The sequence below is a fragment of the Thalassophryne amazonica genome, chromosome 20, assembly GCF_902500255.1.
Source record: "Thalassophryne amazonica chromosome 20, fThaAma1.1, whole genome shotgun sequence".
NCBI lineage: Eukaryota > Metazoa > Chordata > Actinopteri > Batrachoidiformes > Batrachoididae > Thalassophryne > Thalassophryne amazonica.
In genome coordinates, this window is record NC_047122.1 from 38097961 (window position 1) to 38121347 (window position 23387).

Sequence of the window (23387 nt, forward strand, 5' to 3'; positions counted from 1 at the left end):
CTGTACAAGCTTTATTATCTCAGTGTAGATCTTCAGCTGTAAATAGTTGTATAAAGAATTTATACACCTGTTTAAATATTTTTTTATCCTCCTGTTTCTGCTCAATAAAAATTCTACATGTTCACACTTAAGGTTCCATTTGGTAATCTTTTCCGTTGTGATTTGTTGGTGTCCACCAGCAAATCCTTTATAAATTCCACTGTACATGGTGCATTAATATGTAATTTACATATTTTTACCCAAGGTCAAAAATATGGACATCGGGTTTTGTGAAATCTTTGCGTCTGTCTGTCTGTGCTTAACATAAGTCCAGTCCTGTTACTGACAGTCTTCAAATTCACAGGGAGTATTCTTGGGACACAGACTTTGGAAAAATTCAAAGATGACTAACCTTGACCTATTTTAAGAGGTCAAAAGTCCACAATCTTTACTATTTTTATGCTATGAATCACGCAAATGTGCTTTTTTTTTTTAAGGGGTGGGGGTGGGTCAGCATGCTGGGACGGACACCGACAGCGAATCATAGTTTCTGTGGAAATTGAGCGTTTTTCATATTATGTAAAAGCTAGGGAGAAACACACTTCTGAAACTGAAAACAGAGTTTTTGTAACCTGATAACACCTCGAGTGATTAACAAGACATGTCGCGGACCTAAGCCTGTGTCATCTGTTGCTGACCAAACGGTGCCCCCGCCTTTGTTGTGCATGCGTCATTTCAGAGCGTCAGCGCAATTCACTCATCGCCTCGTTTCTGCTTCAAACTGCACTCCAGTCATCTATCTCAGCGACAAGATATCTGAAGTTTATGTACAACAATCATTTCCACGTAATTTCAGTATTATTTCATAATAGAGTCAGTCTCAGACGTACTGCTGTAGCGCTCTGATCGCTCTCCTGTCTTATGAAATAATGCTGAATTTATGTGGAAACAATTTTTGTACAAAAGCTTCAGATATCTGTCGCTGAGCTAGATGATGACGAGTGTAGTTTGAAGCAGAAATGAGGCGATAATCTGAATTGCTGCCGACAATAAAATGACGCATGCGCAGTGAAGGCAGGGTGGACTGATTTTTAGGGGGGGACACCGGTCTTTAGAAAAGCTCATGTATGCGCAAATGCACGCCCTCCTGCAGATGCCGTTTTGATTGCGTTTATTCTGCAACGTCAATACAAACATACAGAGGTGAATGATACACGGATAACACAGTAAAGCATAAATGCTTATTTCCATTGTGCGTATCACATGACAAAATAGAGGGGCTTGGTTGAACATGTACAAATTATAAATAAGAATAGGATCGTAATTAATGTAATAAATGTATAATGATATATATAGAGCGAGAGAGAGTTTGGACTGGGATACCAATTAAGTGCAAATTATAAAGAACACAAAGCTCTTTTTCTTTCTTTTTTTTTTTTTGGACAGTCTGTGTGCTGCTTGCAATCAGGACAGAAAATTATGTGATTGCTGAAAGATTTATTGCAGCTTCAAATCCTTGCATGCACATTGATTATTGAAATTCTGCATTGTGGTCACTCATGTTTTAAATTGCAATATCCAGTACTTGTTCAAAAGGTTTTCACTGCAGTGTTGTTATTGTATTGGGATGGGGCCATTTGGCAATGGAATTTTGAAAACCTGCTTGAGTGACACCTGCACATTGATATCAGGTCAGATTACTGAATTGCTCTTGAAAAAAAAAAAAATTCCGACTTCATGAGTTATACCTGATAAATACATCTGTGCCATTACTTCATGCTATCAAAGTGCAGTGCTGGTGATGACTACAATAGAGGTTTGTGTGAAGGATTTAATTTAAAGTATGCAGTTAATTATTACATATTTATTCTATTTCTTGTCTAACTGAGAACTTTATAGGTTTGGTGCATTTACTTGCTGTACCAGTCAAGTTTTTGCTGTTACTCTCGTGCATATGTTGCTTTCCCAGAATAGTAGTTTGTTTTTTACTATTCTGACCTTGGGGTGGGGACGAGCAAGAGTAGGACGTGTGTATATAAAGTGTGAACCTCACTGTTGGACATCTGATGTTCAGACAAACGTTGCCATGAAGGCCTTGGTATTCCTGGTACTGCTTGAAGCTGCATGTAAGAAATGGAAATTGGACTTACATGGTTATGCGCTTGTTTAAGTGTTGCTTTATGTCATCCTGCACCTAATTTGCTATTTCAGTTGCTGCAGCTGCAGACGATAAGATTGTTGGAGGCTACGAGTGTCTAAAACAATCTGTTCCATACCATGCATTACTAAAAAGGGGCTATTTCTTCTGTCATGGAGCCCTCATCTCCAGCCAGTGGGTGCTGTCTACTGTTCACTGCTACAATATGTAAGTACAGAAATTCAAATTTTCCACTTCTGCAGTAACAAGAATTCTTTCCTAAACAAGAAAGAGAATTCTTTCTTTCATTGCACAAGCCGTACCCCAAGCTGATTTTTGCACTTGTACTGTTTTGATTGTATTCTACACATAGAAAAACCATTTCCCTTCTGATTGACATCAGAAGCTGAAAAATAGACACTTAACTGAAGAAAAGAAAGAAAAAACTATCTGTTTTTAGGAAAAATAATTCAGTCCAACAGAAATATGGGGTCCCTGCATGAGTTGGAACTACTTGTATAATTTACGTGTCTCAAAAGTTACTGACTGGAATTTCTTGTAGGTCAAAGATCAGAACAAACTTTTCTGTTTTTTTTTTAAGGAAATTTTTTAATTAGAGCAAATCTAAACTTGGGGTTGTTGGTGCATGGGTGTTAGGAACACTACTCTGTTGAGTGCCGTGTCAGCATCACGACTGGTTCAGAGGTGGTAAATGTTTTCAGACGGGTCTCATCAGTTACAGGTACTCATCAGGTTCTAAACAGCTTTTGTATGTATTTGTGAAAATCAGCCATTCCGAAAGGAAGAACACTAAATTTTGTTGACCGTGATGTGATGATGGAGGTAACTGGATGTTTTGGACATGCCAAAAACTGCAATCTTGACTTAGAAACCGCATTTTGGTTTGGATCCAGACTGAGATCCAGAGCCATTGGATTGTTGAGACTTTCAGGACTTTTCCAACCAGCAGTGAACAGTCTCTGCTTTGCTTGGTATGTCAAATTTAAAAACTTTTGGAGTGTTTTGACCAAAAATAATCTGGTTTTTAATGTGAAAAGTTGGTTTGCAGCTGGAAATAAGAAATAGCTGGTTTTTCATCTTGAAACAACTTTTCAAGTTAAGAACCAGTTTATTTTTGCTCTGACCTCCCTGAAAAGTTGAAAATTTGGCACAAAACACAAACTAAAATTAGTTATGGCCCTCCTTTATTAGTGTAGTTGCAGCCACTAAATGCCACCAAAAGTCAAATTACTCTGAACGGTACTGTATCAAGAACTCATTTCCTGTTGGTGGAAAACAGTGATGTCGTTGAGAGAAGTGTATTTGTGCATAAGAGGATTTTTTTCTGAATGAATTCCAGTAGTGTACAAAGGATGTCATCTGTTTGGAGCATGATAGATGCCTTCAGGCTAAGGGCCCTGTTCCACTGGCGTTTAGGAGGATTTGCGTATGGATTGCGCACAAAATTGGCCCATATTCGCCAAACAGCCGCAATATCCGTGTAACATGCCTGTATGAGTCGGCCGTCATCTGAACACGCCTGTGATCATCCGCAGAGGCACGCATGTCCGCAGCCAGGATTTTTGAGCTGTTCAAAAATCTGGATGCGGATGAGATCCGCCTTACATACTCCATATATACTCAATTCCTACACAATACATACTCACTCTATGCGTTGTATATCTGTCTTTAACATATCCGCAACTGACGGGGATTTGCGGCTTGGCAGCGGACTGGGACAGTGTGTAAAACAGATATATTGTGCGCCCATCATGTCCACATCACAAACTAAAATATGTTGTAGCGAATGCAGATTTACATCTGCTTTGCAGCTGACTTGCGGACAATCTGTGAATGCATAACAAACACATCACGTAAATCCAAAGTATTATATGCAGGGCTTAATTTGAGGGGGCGCAAGCCGGAGCGCGCTCCGGAACCTCTGACGTTGGCTCCGCTAGCTATTTATCCCTTTATCTACGGCGATGGCGCCCACGCCATATTTTCCAAATGCATTTTTTTTAACCGTAACTCCGCCATAGTTTGTTCAATCCGAATGATTCAAAGTGCATTGTAAAGCTAACACCAAGGGCTCTCCAATGATATATGGTGTATTACGGTAAACGTAGCCTGTGATGTCATAACGCAGAGGAAAATCACGGAAGGTTCACACTAGTGCGCCGCTGATTCTCATTATCGTAAATTCTCATGTAAGCCCTCAATCTGAAAAATTTCAACACTGACAGCAAGCCAAGAACCCGTGGTTTTCAACAGTATGCTATATGTTGCATATATTACGGTAAAGTGCGTTCGGTTCGGTGACTTTTGAAACGATGGAAAAGTATGAAAAAGAGCGCAAAAGTGACAGAAAAGTACAGAGACAGACAGCAAACATAAATGTAGTAATTTCTGATGAAAAAGCAGGGTGTTAGTGTCATTTGTGAAGGTGTGTGTGGGTGTGCAGTCACACCCGTCGCTATGGGCGGGCCCTAGGGGCAGTGCCCGCCCACTGATATGCTTGGGCCCGCCCCGGCCCGCCCACCCAAGCCAGATCACAGTCACAGATTTCAAATAAATAAATAGCTAAATAAAATCCTAATTTCATTTTATTGTACTTGCTTTGGGTTAAAACGGCCAGTGTTGCATAATCACTAAGACATTAAATATATTTAAACCGTGTGAGTTTGTTGGAAAGTTTGTCTACGTATGTAATCACGTCAGTGTTGCCCAGCAACAATCAGTTACCGCGTTTATGGGGGGAAACGAAGTGTGAGCTTTTGCCAGCAGACAGCAGCTAGTTTTTGTGCTTTCCTAAATGTGGATATACGTAACTGGTTTAAAACCCCAACATCGGTAACTTCGGATAAACCAACACATGATGTCGTTGGCAAAGAAAACCCTGGACCCATTTCTACCTCCGTGGATCCTGCACTGACACAGGGTGGACGAAAGAGAGGACAGCGCTGGCACTCTACTCAAAGTAGGTCCAAATTTTTATTGTGTGTGTGTGTGTGTGTGTGTGTGTGTGTGTGTGTGTGTGTGTGTGTGTGTGTGTGTGTGTGTGTGTGTGTGTGTGTGTGTGTGTGTGTGTCAGAGGCGATTGCTCTAAGACTGCAAGGGAAGCTCAGCTTCTCCTAAATTGTCAAAAAAATAAGTGATCAAATATATACTGTTGTGTGTACATGTCACTGACTAAACATGCGCTACAACGCGCTCATCTTTTGTTCAGAATCAGCTTCTTAACGACGCGGCTTTCCTCTCACTCAAACCCGCAGCTTCACAGCGCTTTAGCGAAGCAAAGAGTGCAGCGAAACGAGACGAGTCATTGGATAAATGCTGGGCTTTGTCCCGCCCATCGGACGCTCAGTGTGTCTGGGGGTCTATGGGGCAGTGGGCTGGCCCGGACGCTCAGCTTCTGCATGATGATTGGATGATCTGTCTGAGGCTGAATCCTTTTTTGATTGACAGCGAAATGAGCGAATCAGCGATCTTTTGGTGTAAACACCCGTGGGAGCATTTTTTAATTTTCATTCTGTTCTGAGTTGAACCGGAGACTTTCCTAATCCTCTTAGCGGCATTTTTTTTTTGTTAAAAACGACTAGCGACAAATCGAGCTTCTATTTCTGGTGTTTTTTTTTTTGTAGCTGCTTGTGTTTGGAGACTGACATCTATCACTCTTGACTTCTATTGCAGTTTCTGTCCCTACCGAGCAGCGGGTGCCGCTGAGCTCCTCCAGCGTCACAAAGCACTCACAGGCGGACAAACTTCACACGATCCTCGCGCCAGTCCCAGCTAGCGAGCTAGCTAGGTAGCAAGCTGCACATAATGGCAGATAATTTGAATGTTGTGGACCGGATTTTGGCGAAGCCATTTGATAGGTAATAGGCTTTATTGTCATTGTACAAGTAATACAACGGCATATCAACACACACACACATACCCATCGCAGACACACACACACAACACAATAATAACAGTCGCAATAAATAATACAGCCTTAAATATCAATACATGATTAAACATAGTAAAACTAATAGGTTAAAAAAAAAACATTATTGCACAGTCCCTGCTCTGTATTGTCCCAATGTTGTCAGTGTAATTATAATTTATTTAAATGTCGTATGGCTCTAGGGTAAAAACTATTCAAAAGTCTATATGTATGTGTTTTTATGGCTCTGTACCGCCTGCCTGAGGGCATAAGGTTAAATATTTTTTGTCCAGGATGTGAAGTCTTTTAAAATGTTTTTGGCTCTGGAAAGGTATCAAGCACCTGTGACTTCTTCCAGGGAAGGAAGAGAACAGCCAATAATCTTCTGTGCTGTTTCCACCATCCTTTGTAGAATCCTTCTTTCTGCTGCTGTACAAGCTGCATACCAGACTGTGACTCCGTAGGTCAACATGTTCTCGATGACAGCGTGGTAGAAGGACTTCATTACTGCTCTGCTGAGATGATGTTTCCTTAGGATTCTGAGAAAGTGAAGGCGTTGCGATGCCTTCTTGATTAAATCAGTTGTGTGCACTGCCCAAGAGAGTGTTTGTGATGTGTATACCCAAAAATTTATAGCTTTGAACAATTTCCACTGAGTCACCTTTTATAAAGAGGGGCGAGTAATCGATCCTGTTCTTCCTGAAGTCTATTATCAATTATTTTGTTTTGTTTATGTTCAAGTTGAGGTTGTTCGCAGAGCACCACATTGTCAGACCTTGGACTTCCTTGCGATATGATGTCTCATCCCCCCCTGAGATGAGGCCAATGACAGTTGTATCGTCTGCAAACTTAATTATTGTGTTGGCTGTGGAAGCAGACGTGCAGTCAAATGTATATAAGGAATACAGCAGATAGTCTTCCTTACGAAGAAAAACTTAGTTAAACAGCAGGGCCGATCATCTCTCAGATTAATTTGGTGCAAAAGGTGGGGAGAGTTGGCTGACTGGAAGTGCTGTAACAAATAAAACGTACTGTTTCTTGAAAAGGAACGGAGGGTAGAATTTTCGTATAAATAAACCGACACATTTTATGACGTAGGCCGAAATTGAGCTTCCCCTCCTTGAAGGACCAGCATTCGCTGTAGTGTTCGCGTTCAAGGATGAAGAATGAGGCTTTTATATTTGCCAAATAAGAGAGAAGGCGGCTGTTCTTTTAATAATCAAACCTGCAGGTGCAACCATTACACACTCCGAACACACTTCTTCTACTACTCGCGCTGCTACCACAGTATACAGTAGCAGCGCCCTCATGTGGGACCACATATAATTACAACTGATCATTACATCCCCCTTTCTTTGAAGATAAATGCTGTGCATTAAACAGAGGAACATTGTTTTTTTTTTATATATATATGTGTAGAAAACATTAAACAACTAATACTGGCACAAAACAAGTCAACTCAGAAACATGCTGACAACAAATATTGTCCAATGAATGCATTGAACAACTTTATCTCTTTCTGTGTTTATTCTTATAAGTTGAGTCTGTCCGGTCTCTTTATTTCTCGAGTTGACCTTCTTAGATCAGGTTGCTGTGGTAAAGTTTCTGTGTTACAACCTGTTGGTGGAGTCGTAACAGGCAATCCTTCATGACCTCCACTGTCCACATTAGTGATTGGTGATGTCTTTAACAGACTGCGTCTGTTACGTCTGAGAGTTTGACCATCCTCGGTCTGCACTGTGAAGGATCGTGGTGCCACTTCCTGTAACACAGTACCTTTTGTATTCCATCCGTCGGCGTCCTCAATTCGCACTGGGTCACTGCTTGCCAGTGGAGAAAGTAGTTTGGCTGAAGTATCATAGAATGCCTTTTGTCTCATTTTCTGCTGTCGTAGCCTATTTTGGATCTTGCCGCGTTTCTTTTGTCTGACCTTGTTACTTACGTAGCTTGGCAGTGTAGTACGGAGCTTTCTATTCATCAGTAGTTCTGCAGGTGATAGTCTGCACTGAAGAGGAGATGCTCGGTAGCTCAGAAGAGCTAGATATGGATCTGAGTTACTATCTGATGCTTTCTTTAGAAGCTGTTTCAGAATGTGAACTCCTTTTTCTGCTTGTCCATTTGATTGTGCATAGTGTGGACTTGATGTGACATGATGAAAGTCGTATTGCTCCGTAAACCTTTGCCATTCACTGCTCGTGAAACATGGACCATTGTCCCTGACCACAGTGTGGGGAATGCCATGTCTGGCAAAGATGGATTGTCAGGAAAGATGACTTTAAGCTTGCTCTCAGCTTGTTTTCATCTTGGAGTATAATACGTGCCCTGGGATTAATATACATGCTGTTGAATTAAACTGCATAGTTTTTAGTACCTTTCAGGAGTAAGTGAGGTCATGCCGGACTTTTCCATTGCAAATGGGGAGGTCCACGGAATTAACTCGGTGGTGAAGACGAGGGAATATATCTAAAAATGATTCTAACATGACAAATATGATCAAATGAAGTAGTAATGTGTTAAAATTAAGAGTTGATTAGAAGATGTATTTTACGAGTAAGTGAAATGAATGATTATATGAGTTGTTTTTCATAAAGAGTGCAGAGTCAGAGAAAAAGAGGGAGTGAAGAAGATGTCGCAAGTGGGGCAAGAAAAACTGATGTGAAATAATTGACCAAATGATTAAGATGTTGGTAAAATATGAAATGAATAATAAGGAATGAGAATGTTTGTATATGATCATATGAATTGTTTTTATGTGAAAGAGAGTTGTAATGAAATGATTGAATATGATTGATGTGATTTTGAAGAAATTATTTAAAAGAATGAATTCTCAGAAAAGCTGAAGTGTTAACAGAAAAGAGGAACTTGAGAAATAAGTTACTGGTAGGGGCTGCGGAGATTTCCAGTAAAGCAGAAGGAGAAGGGAGGAGGTTTTGAGTCAACAGCGTCCCCATGGTAACCAAGATCATCTGAGGATGACTAGAGTCAAGAACATATATAACCTGTTGAAACACCAGAAAACGGGGTTATTCTTCCAGGGAGAGGTGCTGTTGCCACTACTCCCCTGCTACGAGGAGATCACAAGACTTGACCATCTTGTGAGCATCAATTGGAATCGTGGAGTGAGAGGATTGGAGCCATAAAAGATCATTTGAGAGAGATTTCAACTCCCACTCAGGCCGTCCAGTCATGGAGTAGCAGAACAATGGAGAATAACCACTGGCCTTAAGTCTGAGTGGGGAATGTTCAACGATTTCTCTCTCAAGGAACATCACCGCATACCAGAATGGATTAGATCAACTTTTGGTTGATTGAAGACGGAATAAATTCTTATGTGGATTAACTTTGCTGAAGGATTACAATATCACACAAGGATCGTGGTCAGCCAGTGACTGATAGCTGATGAAGAGGAAATCAAGTCCACCGAGCTGGGGACCCTAACCTCAAAAACCTCCTTCCCTCACTCCTAGAAAAAAAAATTGTTAAGAAATCAATTCAGTCCCAGTCAAAGTAAGATCAGTCAGAATTATTGAATTAAAAAAATCTCTGCCAATCATTATTCTAATTATATTTGAATTACTATTGTGAAATTATCACCATATAATCTATGTTGATTATGTTATCGGCACTTGCAAAACCTGCAATAAAATTCTAAGCATGCAGTGAAAGTGTTAAGGCTTGGACATTGGATTATTGATGCTTCTTAAGGTGTACAACATCAAAAGGCTCTAAAAGGTTAGTCTGGTTTTTTAATGAAAATAACATCCTGGGGACTCGCTGTACAAGTCACTAAATTTAAAATCTAGCAACATTCCAAGAGCCCTGATCCATAAGAGGAGAGCTGCCGTTAACGGGCGTGGCCGGTTCGTATCCTGGTTCCTGAGAAGGCTATTCGACCGGGGTGCGAGATCAGCTTCAGCGGGGTGGACGTCCGGATGGAGGCAGTGAGCAGCTAGATGAATCTCCTCGCCACCAGCTTGAACAACCTTTGTGCAGCCCTGCCGGGTAATACCCGTGGAGACACGAAGGTCGGACCCCAGAGACGGAGAGCTGGTTTTACACAAACACACTCATCGGAGGGTGAGCGTGTGCCGTGTATCTAAAAGCAGGATCTGACAGGATTTAGCGTGTGTTATGACGCATGCTGATGACATGTTTGTTAGCAAAGCCATTTCTGGATAGTTTGAGTAATAATCGATTGCTACAAGATAGTCTTTACCTTTGAGATGGAATACGTCCATTCCCACTTTTTGCCAGGGTGCAGTGGGCAACTCCATTTCCACCATTGGCTCTTTTGTTTGCTTGCTCCTGTGTCTTTGACATGTTTCACACTTGCTTACTAGTGTCTCAATGTCTTTGTTTAGACCGGGCCAATAGACTGACTCCCTCGCTCTCCTTTTACACTTCTCAATCCCGAGAGGGCCCTCGTGGATCCTGTTAAGCACATCTGATCTCAAACTCTCCGGGATAACAATCCTCTCCTTTTTGAGTAACAGTCCATCCACCGAGCTTAGGTCACCACAAACATGGTAAAACTGTGGACATGAACCAGCAGGCCACCCCTCCTCAACATTGTGAAGGACATGCTGTAACTCTGTGTCCTGTCTGGTAGCCTCTACTATTTGTCTTGACTTTGTGTCTGACACAGGCAACATTGTAGACACCATGTTCACATGACATTCAATATCCTTATCAGTTGTGCTAGCACAGTTGCTCTCAGGTGCTCTGGAGAGAGCATCGGCAAAAATCAAGTGTTTTCCAGGCATATAAACAAGTTCAAAGTCATATCTTTGCATTTTCATCATTAAGCGTTGGATCCTTGGGGACATTTCATTTAGATTTTCTTGATTATGGAGACCAGTGGTCGGTGGTCAGTCTCCACAGTGAAAGACGGCAGTCCATATATGTAGCTGTGAAAAAGCTCTAAACCATAGGCCACACCCAAACACTCCTCTATCTGGGCATACTTGCATTCTGAGTTGGTCATGGACCTCGATGCATAGGCCACAGGTTTCCAGTGCTCGCCCTCAGCCTGGAGGAGAACGGCACCGATACCATCTTTCGAAGCATCAGTTGACACTTTGATCTTTTTAGTGTGGTCATAGAAAGCTAAGACAGGTGCTGTGGTTAATGTCTTTTTAAGCTTTTGCCACTCGTTCTCATGTTTTGTGGTCCATTTAAAATCACAGTCATTGTGCAACAGTTCACGAATGCAGGATGTCTTTGCAGTGAGAATGGGAATGAATTTACTAATAAAGTTGACCATCCCCATAATGCGCAACACACCTGTCTTGTCTGTTGGCGTAGGCATGTTCAGTATCGCCTTTATTTTCTCTTGGTCCAGTTCAACACCTTGAGCTGTGAGTTTATCTCCAAGGAAGAGTATTTCCTGTACTCCAAACTCACACTTGTTTCTGTTGAGTTTTAGTCCGTACTTTTGGATGTGCTCTAACACTTTGCACAGTCTTTGATTGTGCTCCTGGAGAGTGGAGCCCCAAATGATAATGTCGTCAATGTAGACTCGAACTCCTTCCAAGCCCTCAATGATTTGTTCCATAGCTCTGTGAAATATTTCTGGAGCTGACTTTATCCCAAATGGCAGTCGGAGATAGCAATACCTCCCAAATGGTGTATTAAAGGTACACAACTTTGTACTGCTTTCATCTAGTTTTAACTGCCAGAAGCCTTGTGATGCATCAAGCTTTGTGAAGTAGGTCGCTCCTGCCATTTCACTGATGATTTTGTCACGTGTGGGTATTTGGTAGTACTCTCTCTTTATATTCTCATTGAGATCTTTTGGGTCTATACATGTTCTCAACTCTCCATTCTGCTTCTTGGTAACTACCATTGAGTTGACCCAGTCTGTAGGCTCTTCAACTTTTCTGATCACACCTAGTTTGGTCATTCTGTCTAGCTCTTTCTTAAGGGCTTCACGTAGTGGTTCTGGCACTCTGCGTGGTGCATGTATAACTGGCTGTGCACCTTCTTTGAGCTGGATTTTGTATGTGAAAGGGAGTGTACCAAAACCTGTAAACACATTTGAGAAGTGCTGTACTATTGCGTCTACAGAGTCTGGTGAGGCGCTTGGCTTTGCACCGATACAGTACACTCTTTTCACTAGCCCTAGTTCTTCACATGACTTGTCACCCAAAAGGGATTCACATCCTTGGTTTACAACTGAAAACAGCACATGGTGCACTTTGCCTTTGACCGTAATATTTAACTTACAAGTGCCTAAACATTGAATCGGCTGCCCATTGTAGTCTTTTAGTTCAGAGCCTTTGCAACGTATTTGTGGCTTTGTCTGCATCTCCCTTATGTCTGACATACTTATAAGATTTGCTTTGGCACCTGTGTCCAGTCTCATTGTAACTATTGTGCCATTCACCAGTAAAGGAGCTATCCATTTATCTTCTTTGGCAATGCTGTTCACTTTTTGTGGCTCGTCTTCACAGTTAACAATGCCAACAAAGAAAGTGTCACTTAAGTCTGTATCCTCAATCACATTTACAGACTTTCCTCTCTTTCCCTCCTTTGCTACCGAAAAGCATTGTTTGGCAAAATGTTTTTTTCCCTGACATTTGGAGCATACTTTGCTAAAGGCTGGGCACTGTCTTGGTTTATGTTGAGACCCACAGCGCTTGCAGATGTACTCTGTGTCATCGGTCCGCTGTGCAGTCCCGGTCCGGTTGCGGCGCCTCCTTTGGAATTTCACTGCACCGACTGCTGTAGCTGCTCCATCACGTGTGCGCCGACACAGTCACTACATCTCCAAATGTCCTCATATGCTTTTGGGACATTTCATTAGCTTGGGATATCTTTACAGCCCCATCAAGCGTCAAGTCGGTCTCACGCAACAGTCTTTCACACAGCTTCTTATCATAAATGCCAAATACTATTTGGTCTCTCACCAATGAGTCTTTAAGTGTCCCAAAATTGCAAGTCTGAGCCTTTAGACATAGGGCTGTCAGGAAGTTATCAAATGGTTCACCCTGTAGCTGCACACGAGATCTAAACATATATCTTTCATATGTCTCATTCTTCTTCGGTGTGCAGTGGGCATCAAATTTATGAAGCACAACATCCAACTTATCTTTGTCGTCTGGCGAGTCAAACACGAACGTATTAAACACTTCAATGGCCTGTGGCCCTGCTAACGTTAGCAGTAGTGCTACTTTCCTCGTGTCCGGCTTCGTGTCCAGACCCATGGCCGTGACATACAGATTGTAGTGCTGCTTGAAGGCACGCCAATTTTCGTCGACATTTCCCGTCAGTTTCAAGCTGTCAGGTGGTTTCAAATCCATGTTGGCTCACGTCTGATTTCTTCAGTTTACTCCTGGTACCATGTCGTGTTCGTGTTTCAAGGATGAAGAATGAGGCTTTTATATTTGCCAAATAAGAGAGAAGGCTGCTGTTCTTTTAATAATCAAACCTGCAGGTGCAACCATTACACACTCCGAACACACTTCTTCTACTACTCGCGCTGCTACCACAGTATACAGTAGCAGTGCCCTCATGTGGGACCACATATAATTACAACTGATCATTACATCCACCACAGGTGTGTGTGTGTGTTGCAATTGGTACTATTGTGACTGCGACCCCTCTGTTGGTTGCTTTGAAATGCACCCGCCGTGGTGTTTTTTTTTTTTTTTAGTTTGAGATGCTGCTTGTCATCTAATACGTCATGTGCACACTCAGTTGGTGGTGGTGGTGGCAGTGTGTGTGTGTGTTGGCAATTGGTAGCTACCCCTCTGTTGGTTGCTTTGAAATTGGTGTGAATAGTGATGCTGAAAGGCCAGAGTGCGCTTCTTTTATGACCGAAAGGCAGATGCCGTGCACGCACAACACATGCGCGATGCATTCATAATACACCCGTAATACAGCCATGATAATCGCAATGCGTCGGATCAGTTTCCTCACTACATGCGTTATATAACCGTGATTGTTCATCATATATTCGCTATATATTATTAATATATCCGTAATTCATACTGGGACATTTGTCATTTTTGACCATTTTTGTTGCGGACGACAACGAACGCCCGCAATTTGTATACTCAATTCATGCGCATTTAATCCTCTCCCCAGTGGGACCGGGCCCTAAACCTTTGCACAGGAGCAGCACCATTTATTAGTAACACTTTTGCCATATTCTTACCTTCCCCAGAGGTATCATGGTCCAGCTTGGTGAGCGTGATGACACTGAGAACGAGAGCACTATGCAGTTGATCAACAGCGCCAGGGTGCTCAAACACCCGCTCTACAACAGCCTCACTCAGGAACACAACATCATGCTGATCAAGCTGATTACACCTGCAATCATCAACAGCTATGTGCAGCCCGTCCCACTGCCCTCACGCTGCCCTGTGGCCGATGAGATGTGCTTGGTGTCTGGATGGAGCAGCAGCACATCTGCCAAGGGAAGTAAGTCTTTGACGTATATGTTGTATCGCTTGGTGGATGGTGGTGGCGGCGGGGACATAAAATACATATACTGCTGTAGGTGTTTATGGCGAACTTAAATACTCTGATCATGGGCATGGCTAGTTAGGTTAGTTTCAAGGTTAAAGCCATCATGAAACATGAATAACAATAGAAGAAAAAATACTTTTTGATGCTTTGGGACAAAAAAAAAAAAGGTTCAGGAAGTGATTTCTTGTTTTGAATGTTGAAAGCAGAAAATTAAATAATTACTTCAGAAAATAAATCTGTTTTTAGAATGTTAAAAAAAGAGGCATTTTTAAGGCAAATCGCCTTAAAAATGATAAATTAAAATGACTGTAATTCAAAATGCTCAAAACACTAAACGGGGTCTTGAACTGGGAACCTTCTCTTTTTTTTCTTGGTTACCACACTGCCCCCCCCCCCCCCCCCCCCCCCCAAAAAAAAAGTAAATACATAGATAAAGCAGTTGCTTCAGAAAATGATTCACTGATTTTTACATGCTGTCAAGATCACACTAGTGGCATCTCTGAGAATTGTTTAATTTTTAATCCCCACACAAACAAATCGAGCAATTACCTTATAAAATGATCAACTGTTTCCCAATTTTTGAACGTGCAAATTAAAGAGTTGTTTTGGAACCTAGTTTTCTGTTTTGAAGCACTAAATGAAACATTTGCTTTTGAAAGCAGTTCAGTGTTTGAAAAACACTGAATGAAGCCTTTTTGTTCTTCTTAAAGAGTTACTGACCTCTTGTAGAAAATTAATGCTTCTAAACCAGAACAGATCCTGATTCTGGTTGCTGTTGTTTAAGAATTAGTAACTGCCACAGTGACCTCTTGCTCTCCAAGTGTGGCCTCACTCTGTCCACTTAAAGTGATTATCCATCCATCTATCCATGTGTATGCGTTATATAGGTCACTGATTTCTGTCAGGGTCACGCCAACAACAGAGGTGTGGAGCAGTCAACATGACCTTTTACTATCCAAGTGTCACTGTGATGAAGTCAGTTCAATTCAATAAAAAACGGCCCCATCCACCAACAAAACCAAACAATTTGTCATCGTCCTGCAGTAGTGCACAAGCTGAAAATGCTGTATTTATATGTACTCAAAACTGTTTGTTTTTTTCCCCTTAATCACAGGTTACTATTCAGCCAGGCTGCAGTGCCTGAGGCAGCCCATCATCAGTGACAGCATCTGCAGGAGCATCTACTTCTCCTTCACTGACAACATGGTTTGCTGTGGATTCATGCAAGAAGTCACCGGCAGTTGCAGTGTGAGTTAACTAAAACAGTGAACATGTTAGCATTGTTTGTGATTAGAGGAGAAGAGCCTACACCTTTGCCCATAATGATAAAGTGCTTGAAAGGATGTACAGTAAGTTAAAGTCATAAGGATGCAGATGGAAATGAGGAGAGTGATAAATGAGGACAGTGTGTTTAGAAGGTGGAGGGAGTATTTTGAGGAGCTGATGAATGAAGAGAATGAGGAAAAAAAAAGGGAAGGCTGGAATAAATCAGGAAGTTTGAGGGATTAGTAAGGATGAAGTGAGGACAGCAATGAAGAGGATGAAGATTGAAAAGGCAGTTACTCCAAATTACATTCCTGTGGAGCTGTGGAATTGTTTAGTAGAGATGGTAGTGGAGTGTTTACCTAGATTGTTTAATAAAATCTTGATAAGTGAGAGGATGCCTGAGGATTGGTGAAGGGTTTTGGTTCTGATTTTCAAGTACAAGAGTAATGTGCAAAGCTGCAGTACCTACAGAGGCAGAAAGTTGATCAGCCACAGCATGAAGTTATGGGAAAGAGTAGTGGAAGCTGCTGGCACATCTTCACCTCTAATAAAAGGGAAACGTGGGAAATGGGAAAGTGTGTCCACACATTTGACTGGTAGTGCATAAATGGGCCTAACTGTAGACAGCTACTCTTGATATTTTTAAAAATCAAATCAAATCAAATCAATTTCATTTATATAGCGCCAAATCACAACAAACAGTTGCCCCAAGGCGCTTCATATTGCAAGGCAAAGCCATACAATAATTACAGAAAAACCCCAACTGTCAAAACGACCCCCTGTGAGCAAGCACTTGGCGACAGTGGGAAGGAAAAACTCCCTTTTAACAGGAAGAAACCTCCAGCAGAACCAGGCTCAGGGAGGGGCAGTCTTCTGCTGGGACTGGTTGGGGCTGAGGGAGAGAACCAGGAAAAAGACATGCTGTGGAGGGGAGCAGAGATCAATCACTAATGATTAAATGCAGAGTGGTGCATACAGAGCAAAAAGAGAAAGAAACACTCAGTGCATCATGGGAACCCCCCAGCAGTCTACGTCTATAGCAGCATAACTAAGGGATGGTTCAGGGTCACCTGATCCAGCCCTAACTATAAGCTTTAGCAAAAAGGAAAGTTTTAAGCCTAATCTTAAAGGTAGAGAGGGTGTCTGTCTCCCTGATCCGAATTGGGAGCTGGTTCCAGAGGAGAGGAGCCTGAAAGCTGAAGGCTCTGCCTCCCATTCTACTCTTACAAACCCTAGGAACTACAAGTAAGCCTGCAGTCTGAGAGCGAAGCGCTCTATTGGGGTGATATGGTACTATGAGGTCCCTAAGATAAGATGGGACCTGATTATTCAAAACCTTATAAGTAAGAAGAAGAATTTTAAATTCTATTCTAGAATTAACAGGAAGCCAATGAAGAGAGGCCAATATGGGTGAGATATGCTCTCTCCTTCTAGTCCCTGTCAGTACTCTAGCTGCAGCATTTTGAATTAACTGAAGGCTTTTCAGGGAACTTTTAGGACAACCTGATAATAATGAATTACAATAGTCCAGCTTAGAGGAAATAAATGCATGAAATAGTTTTTCAGCATCACTCTGAGACAAGACCTTTCTAATTTTAGAGATATTGCGCAAATGCAAAAAAGCAGTCCTACATATTTGTTTAATATATGCATTGAATGACATATCCTGAACAAAAATGACTCCAAGATTTCTCACAGTATTAGTAGAGGTCAGGGTAATGCCATCCAGAGTAAGGATCTGTTAGACACCATGTTTCTAAGATTTGTGGGGCCAAGTACAATAACTTCAGTTTTATCTGAGTTTAAAAGCAGGAAATTAGAGGTCATCCATGTCTTTATGTCTGTAAGACAATCCTGCAGTTTAGCTAATTGGTGTGTGTCCTCTGGCTTCATGGATAGATAAAGCTGAGTATCATCTGCGTAACAATGAAAATTTAAGCAATGCTGTCTAATAATACTGCCTAAGGGAAGCATGTATAAAGTGAATAAAATTGGTCCTAGCACAGAACCTTGTGGAACTCCATAATTAACCTAAGATTCCCCATTTACATGAACAAATTGTAATCTATTAGATAAATATGATTCAAACCACCGCAGTGCAGTGCCTTTAATACCTATGGCATGCTCTAATCTCTGTAATAAAATTTTATGGTCAACAGTATCAAAAGCAGCACTGAGGTCTAACAGAACAAGCACAGAGATGAGTCCACTGTCTGAGGCCATAAGAAGATCATTTGTAACCTTCAAATAGACCATTCCTCTGCAGATGATCAGTTAGCTGTTTTACAACTACCCTTTCAAGAATTTTTGAGAGAAAAGGAAGGTTGGAGATTGGCCTATAATTAGCTAAGATAGCTGGGTCAAGTGATGGCTTTTTAAGTAATGGTTTAATTACTGCCACCTTAAAAGCCTGTGGTACATAGCCAACTAATAAAGACAGATTGATCATATTTAAGATCGAAGCATTAATTAATGGTAGGGCTTCCTTGAGCAGCCTGGTAGGAATGGGGTCTAAGACATGTTGATGGTTTGGAGGAAGTAACTAATGAAAATAACTCAGACAGAACAATCGGAGAGAAAGAGTCTAACCAAATACCGGTATCACTGAAAGCAGCCAAAGAGAACGATATGTCTTTGGGATGGTTATGAATAATTTTTTCTCTAATAGTTAAAATTTTATTAGCAAAGAAAGTCATGAAGTCATTACTAGTTAAAGTTAAAAGAATACTCGGCTCAATAGAGCTCTGACTCTTTGTCAGCCTGGCTACAGTGCTGAAAAGAAACCTGGGGTTGTTCTTATTTTCTTCAATTAGTGATGAGTAGTAAGATGTCCTAGCTTTATGGAGGGCTTTTTTTATAGAGCAACAGACTCTTTTTCCAGGCTAAGTGAAGATCTTCTAAATTAGTGAGGCGCCATTTCCTCTCCAACTTACGGTTTATCTGCTTTAAGCTGCGAGTTTGTGAGTTATACCATGGAGTCAGGCACTTCTGATTTAAGGCTCTCTTTTTCAGAGGAGCTACAGCATCCAAAGTTGTCCTCAATGAGGATATAAAACTATTGACGAGATAATCTATCTCACTCACAGAGTTTAGGTAGCTACTCTGCCCTGTGTTGGTATATGGCATTAGAGAACATAAAGAAGGAATCATATCCTTAAACCTAGTTACAGCGCTTTCTGAAAGACTTCTACTGTAATGAAACTTATTCCTCACTACTGGGTAGTCCATCAGAGTAAATGTAAATGTTATTAAATGATCAGACAGAAGGGGGTTTTCAGGGAATACTGTTAAGTCTTCAATTTCCATACCATACGTCAGAACAAGATCTAAGGTATGATTAAAGTGGTGGGTGGACTCATTTACATTTTGAGCAAAGCCAATCGAGTCTAACAATAGATTAAATGCAGTGTTGAGGCTGTCATTCTTAGCATCTGTGTGGATGTTAAAATCGCCCACTATAATTATCTTATCTGAGCTAAGCACTAAGTCAGACAAAAGGTCCGAAAATTCACAGAGAAACTCACAGTAACGACCAGGAGGACGATAGATAATAACAAATAAAACTGGTTTTTGGGACTTCCAATTTGGATGGACAAGACTAAGAGACAAGCTTTCAAATGAATTAAAGCTCTGTCTGGGTTTTTGATTAATTAATAAGCTGGAGTGGAAGATTGCTGCTAATCCTCCGCCTCGGCCCGTGCTACGAGCATTCTGGCAGTTAGTGTGACTCGGGGGTGTTGACTCATTTAAACTAACATATTCATCCTGCTGTAACCAGGTTTCTGTAAGAAATCAAAAATCATAACTAATTTTGTTTTTTGCTTTTCCTTCAAAAGTTTTGTCTCTGTGGTGTCACCTGAGCGCTGAATTCCACTATGATATCGTGTTCACCCTTTGTCTATGCAGAGAGACTACGGCAGCCCTCTGGTGTGCAGTGGACAGCTGCAGGGAGTGTTCGCCTGGGGTGACGAAAGCACCCCACCGGGGTACCCCAGTGTTTTCACGCGAGTGTGCCGCTACATCAGCTGGATTAATGGCACCATGCAGAACAGTTAAAGCAGATGCATGCGGTCACCACATCTATGACTTCACTGTCAGCAAACTCAGTTATACACATTTACGTGCAGCAAAGTGTATATATATTGCATCACTCATATGCATCTAATCTAATAGATATATATAAGTTGCAATAATGTATGAATAAAAGTACACTTTGCAATCATAAATGCATTTGTTTTGTGTGTGTTGCTTTTCTTTCTTCTAAGTTTGTCCATGTTTTGTGTCACAAGGCCTGTGTTTTCTTGAAAAGTCATTCATTCATTTTCTGTCGCTTGTGTGCGTCGCAGTGGAGGTAGACCAAGCAGTTCATCCCACACTTCCCTATCCTCGGTCAAGTCCTCTAACTCTTCCTGGGGGATCCCTCCCTCGTTTACCACCTTATTGCACTGGAGGGGTTTGTGGGGCCCAATGATCCTGGGAGCTGTGTTGTCTGGAGCATTATCTTAGGGGCATTGAATAAAACTCTTTATGATGTACACAATTAAAGACTCCTCTTGGAGCCAGGTCTTGGGTGGGGGGAAAGAAGCTCACAAGTGAGTGAGTAAGTGCCTGGTGGCTGAAAAAAACAACATGGTGTCACGTCCATGTGGAATCACCTCCTGCAAGGAGAATGTAAAAGGTCCGGTGGACAGGGCACTTATATCTTTGCCCACACAAGATATAAGTTTTCATGTTGCATAAAATATATGTAATACATACTATTGCTTTAATCATTTTTGCTGGATCCCTGCATGAACTACACTCAACAAAAATATAAATGCAACACTTTTGGTTTTGCTCCCGTTTTGTATGAGATGAACTCAAAGATCTAAAACTTTTTCCACATACACAATATCACCATTTCCCTCAAATATTGTTCACAAACCAATCTAAATCTGTGACAGTGAGCACTTCTCCTTTGCTGAGATAATCCATCCCACCTCACAGGTGTGTCATATCAAGATGCTGATTAGACACCATGATTAGTGCACAGGTGTGCCTTAGACTGCCCACAATAAAAGGCCACTCTGAAAGGTGCAGTTTTATCACACAGCACAATGCCACAGATGTCGCAAGATTTGAGGGAGCGTGCAATTGGCATGCTGACAGCAGGAATGTCAACCAGAGCTGTTGCTCGTGTATTGAATGTTCATTTCTCTACCATAAGCCGTCTCCAAAGGCATTTCAGAGAATTTGGCAGTACATACAACCAGCCTCACAACCGCAGACCACGTGTAACCACACCAGCCCAGGACCTCCACATCCAGCATGTTCACTTCCAAGATCATCTAAGACCAGCCACAAGGACAGCTGCTGAAACAATCGGTTTGCATAACCAAAGAATTTCTGCACAAACTGTCAGAAACCGTCTCGGGGAAGCTCATCTGCATGCTCGTCGTCCTCATCGGGGTCTCAACCTGACTCCAGTTCGTCGTCGTAACCGACTTGAGTGGGCAAATGCTCACATTCGCTGGTGTTTGGCACGTTGGAGAGGTGTTCTCTTCACGGATGAATCCCGGGTCACACTGTTCAGGGCAGATGGCAGACAGCGTGTGTGGCGTCGTGTGGGTGAGCGGTTTTCTGATGTCAATGTTGTGGATCGAGTGACCCATGGTGGCGGTGGGGTTATGGTATGGGCAGGCGTCTGTTATGGATGAAGAACACAGGTGCATTTTATTGATGGCATTTTGAATGCACAGAGATACCGTGACGAGATCCTGAGGCCCATTGTTGTGCCATACATCCAAGAACATCACCTCATGTTGCAGCAGGATAATGCACGGCCCCATGTTGCAAGGATCTGTACACAATTCTTGGAAGCTGAAAATGTCCCAGTTCTTGCATGGCCGGCATGCTGACCGGACATGTCACCCATTGAGCATGTTTGGGATGCTCTGGACCGGCGTATACGACAGCGTGTACCAGTTCCTGCCAATATCCAGCAACTTCGCACAGCCATTGAAGAGGAGTGGACCAACATTCCACAGGCCACAATTGACAACCTGATCAATTCTATGCAAAGGAGATGTGTTGCACTGCATGAGGCAAATGGTGGTCACACCAGATACTGACTGGTACCCCCCCCCCCCCCCCCAGTAAAACAAAACTGCACCTTTCAGAGTGGCCTTTTATTGTGGAGAGTCTAAGGCACACCTGTGCACTAATCATGGTGTCTAATCAGCATCTTGATATGGCACACCTGTGAGGTGGGATGGATTATCTCAGCAAAGGAGAACTGCTCACTATAACAGATTTAGAGTGGTTTGTGAACAATATTTGAGGGAAATGGTGATATTGTGTATGTGGAAAAAGTTTTAGATCTTTGAGTTCATGTCATACAAAATGGGAGCAAAACCAAAAGTGTTGCATTTATATTTTTGTTGAGTGTACATGAATATATATTAAGAAAATTCACACCATTAATCAAAATGATAAAATGACCACTTAGACTTCTAAGCCAAAATCAGGAGCTGTTAAATTTGGCTTGATTTAACAAGACTAAGTCAATATTGTGAGAGAATGAAGCAAAAGTCTTTCAACACCTGAATCCAAATTTCGATTTACTAAGTCGAATATATTGAGGCATGAAGTTAAAATTTAAGTGATTAAATTTTACTTTACTGACGGCATTTGTTCTTATTATTACAGTAATATGACAATGATGATTATTGCTACTATTGCAATTTTTGTTTTTCTTTAGCTGCAAAGGAATTCCAGACTTATTTCAGTTTATTAAATCTACCAACCTGCTTGAATGACTTTTAAATCATTGTGCACTACAGCTGAACAGATTTTTGACTTCCACCAGTTAGCAGTTGAGAGTAGATGCTGACGCTAATATTCAAAAAGTGTTTTTAGGGATTGGGTTTAATTTTTTTTTCGGGGAGATTGTACTATTGGGCCAAACATAAATTGAGGAATTTTTCTAGGTGCATCAAAATTGTATCTCTTTCTTCAAGTTTCTGGAATTTCTGTTTTTATTACAATCTGCTGTTGTAGCCTTTTGACGTCACAAAGGGGGCAGGGATGCAAGTGCCTTTTGATTGGTGGTTACTGGCAAAAGTAAGAGTCTGATTTAAAAATGTCTTCTGGGGAAAAAATAAATAAAAATTCAAAACTATTCTCCTACCCTTTATGAAGCGTAGGATTTATGGATATATATATATATATATATATTTTTTTTTTTAACTAAATAACTGACAAAACTTTACATAGCTGTCCCGTGTGATTGACAGGTCCCAATCAAAGGGGAGGAGACTTAATTTTAAAACAAAAACTCAGTCAGTCAGTCAGTCAACACCTGCAAACTGCCAGATGGGGATTCTAAGAGGTAAAGTTGTGAATGGAACAACCATGAGATTTAAAACAAAAACTAAACTATTTTAGAGCCAACCTAGTGATTTTTTTTTTTTGGCCTCACACTAGCAACTAGCTATATTAGCTTTAGTCTTAGCAGGTTAAGCTAAGTCCTCGTCTTGTATGACTTTGATATGACCAAATAAAAGCTAATACCTGACATTTCCTGTAACTTTTTTTAAAGGATACGTTTAGTTTCAGTTAGGTATT

At 41.4% G+C, this 23387-nt stretch overlaps 1 protein-coding gene across 2 annotated transcripts; it reads left to right on the forward strand.

Annotated features, from left to right (window-relative positions):
• The first annotated feature begins 1829 nt into the window (after window positions 1-1829).
• Window positions 1830-20005, forward strand: LOC117502291 (trypsin-like). 2 transcript variants are annotated; one of them, XM_034161338.1, is made up of 5 exons: window positions 1830-2105; window positions 2191-2344; window positions 14212-14468; window positions 15631-15764; window positions 19689-20005. In XM_034161338.1, the coding sequence occupies exons 1-5, from the start codon at window positions 1934-1936 to the stop codon at window positions 19836-19838; spliced, it is 867 nt and encodes a 288-aa protein (XP_034017229.1). In that variant the 5' UTR covers window positions 1830-1933; the 3' UTR covers window positions 19839-20005. The 2 variants fall into 2 exon arrangements, with proteins under 2 accessions (XP_034017229.1, XP_034017230.1); XM_034161339.1 differs by having other exon boundaries at window positions 2200-2344.
• Window positions 20006-23387: the final 3382 nt, after the last annotated feature.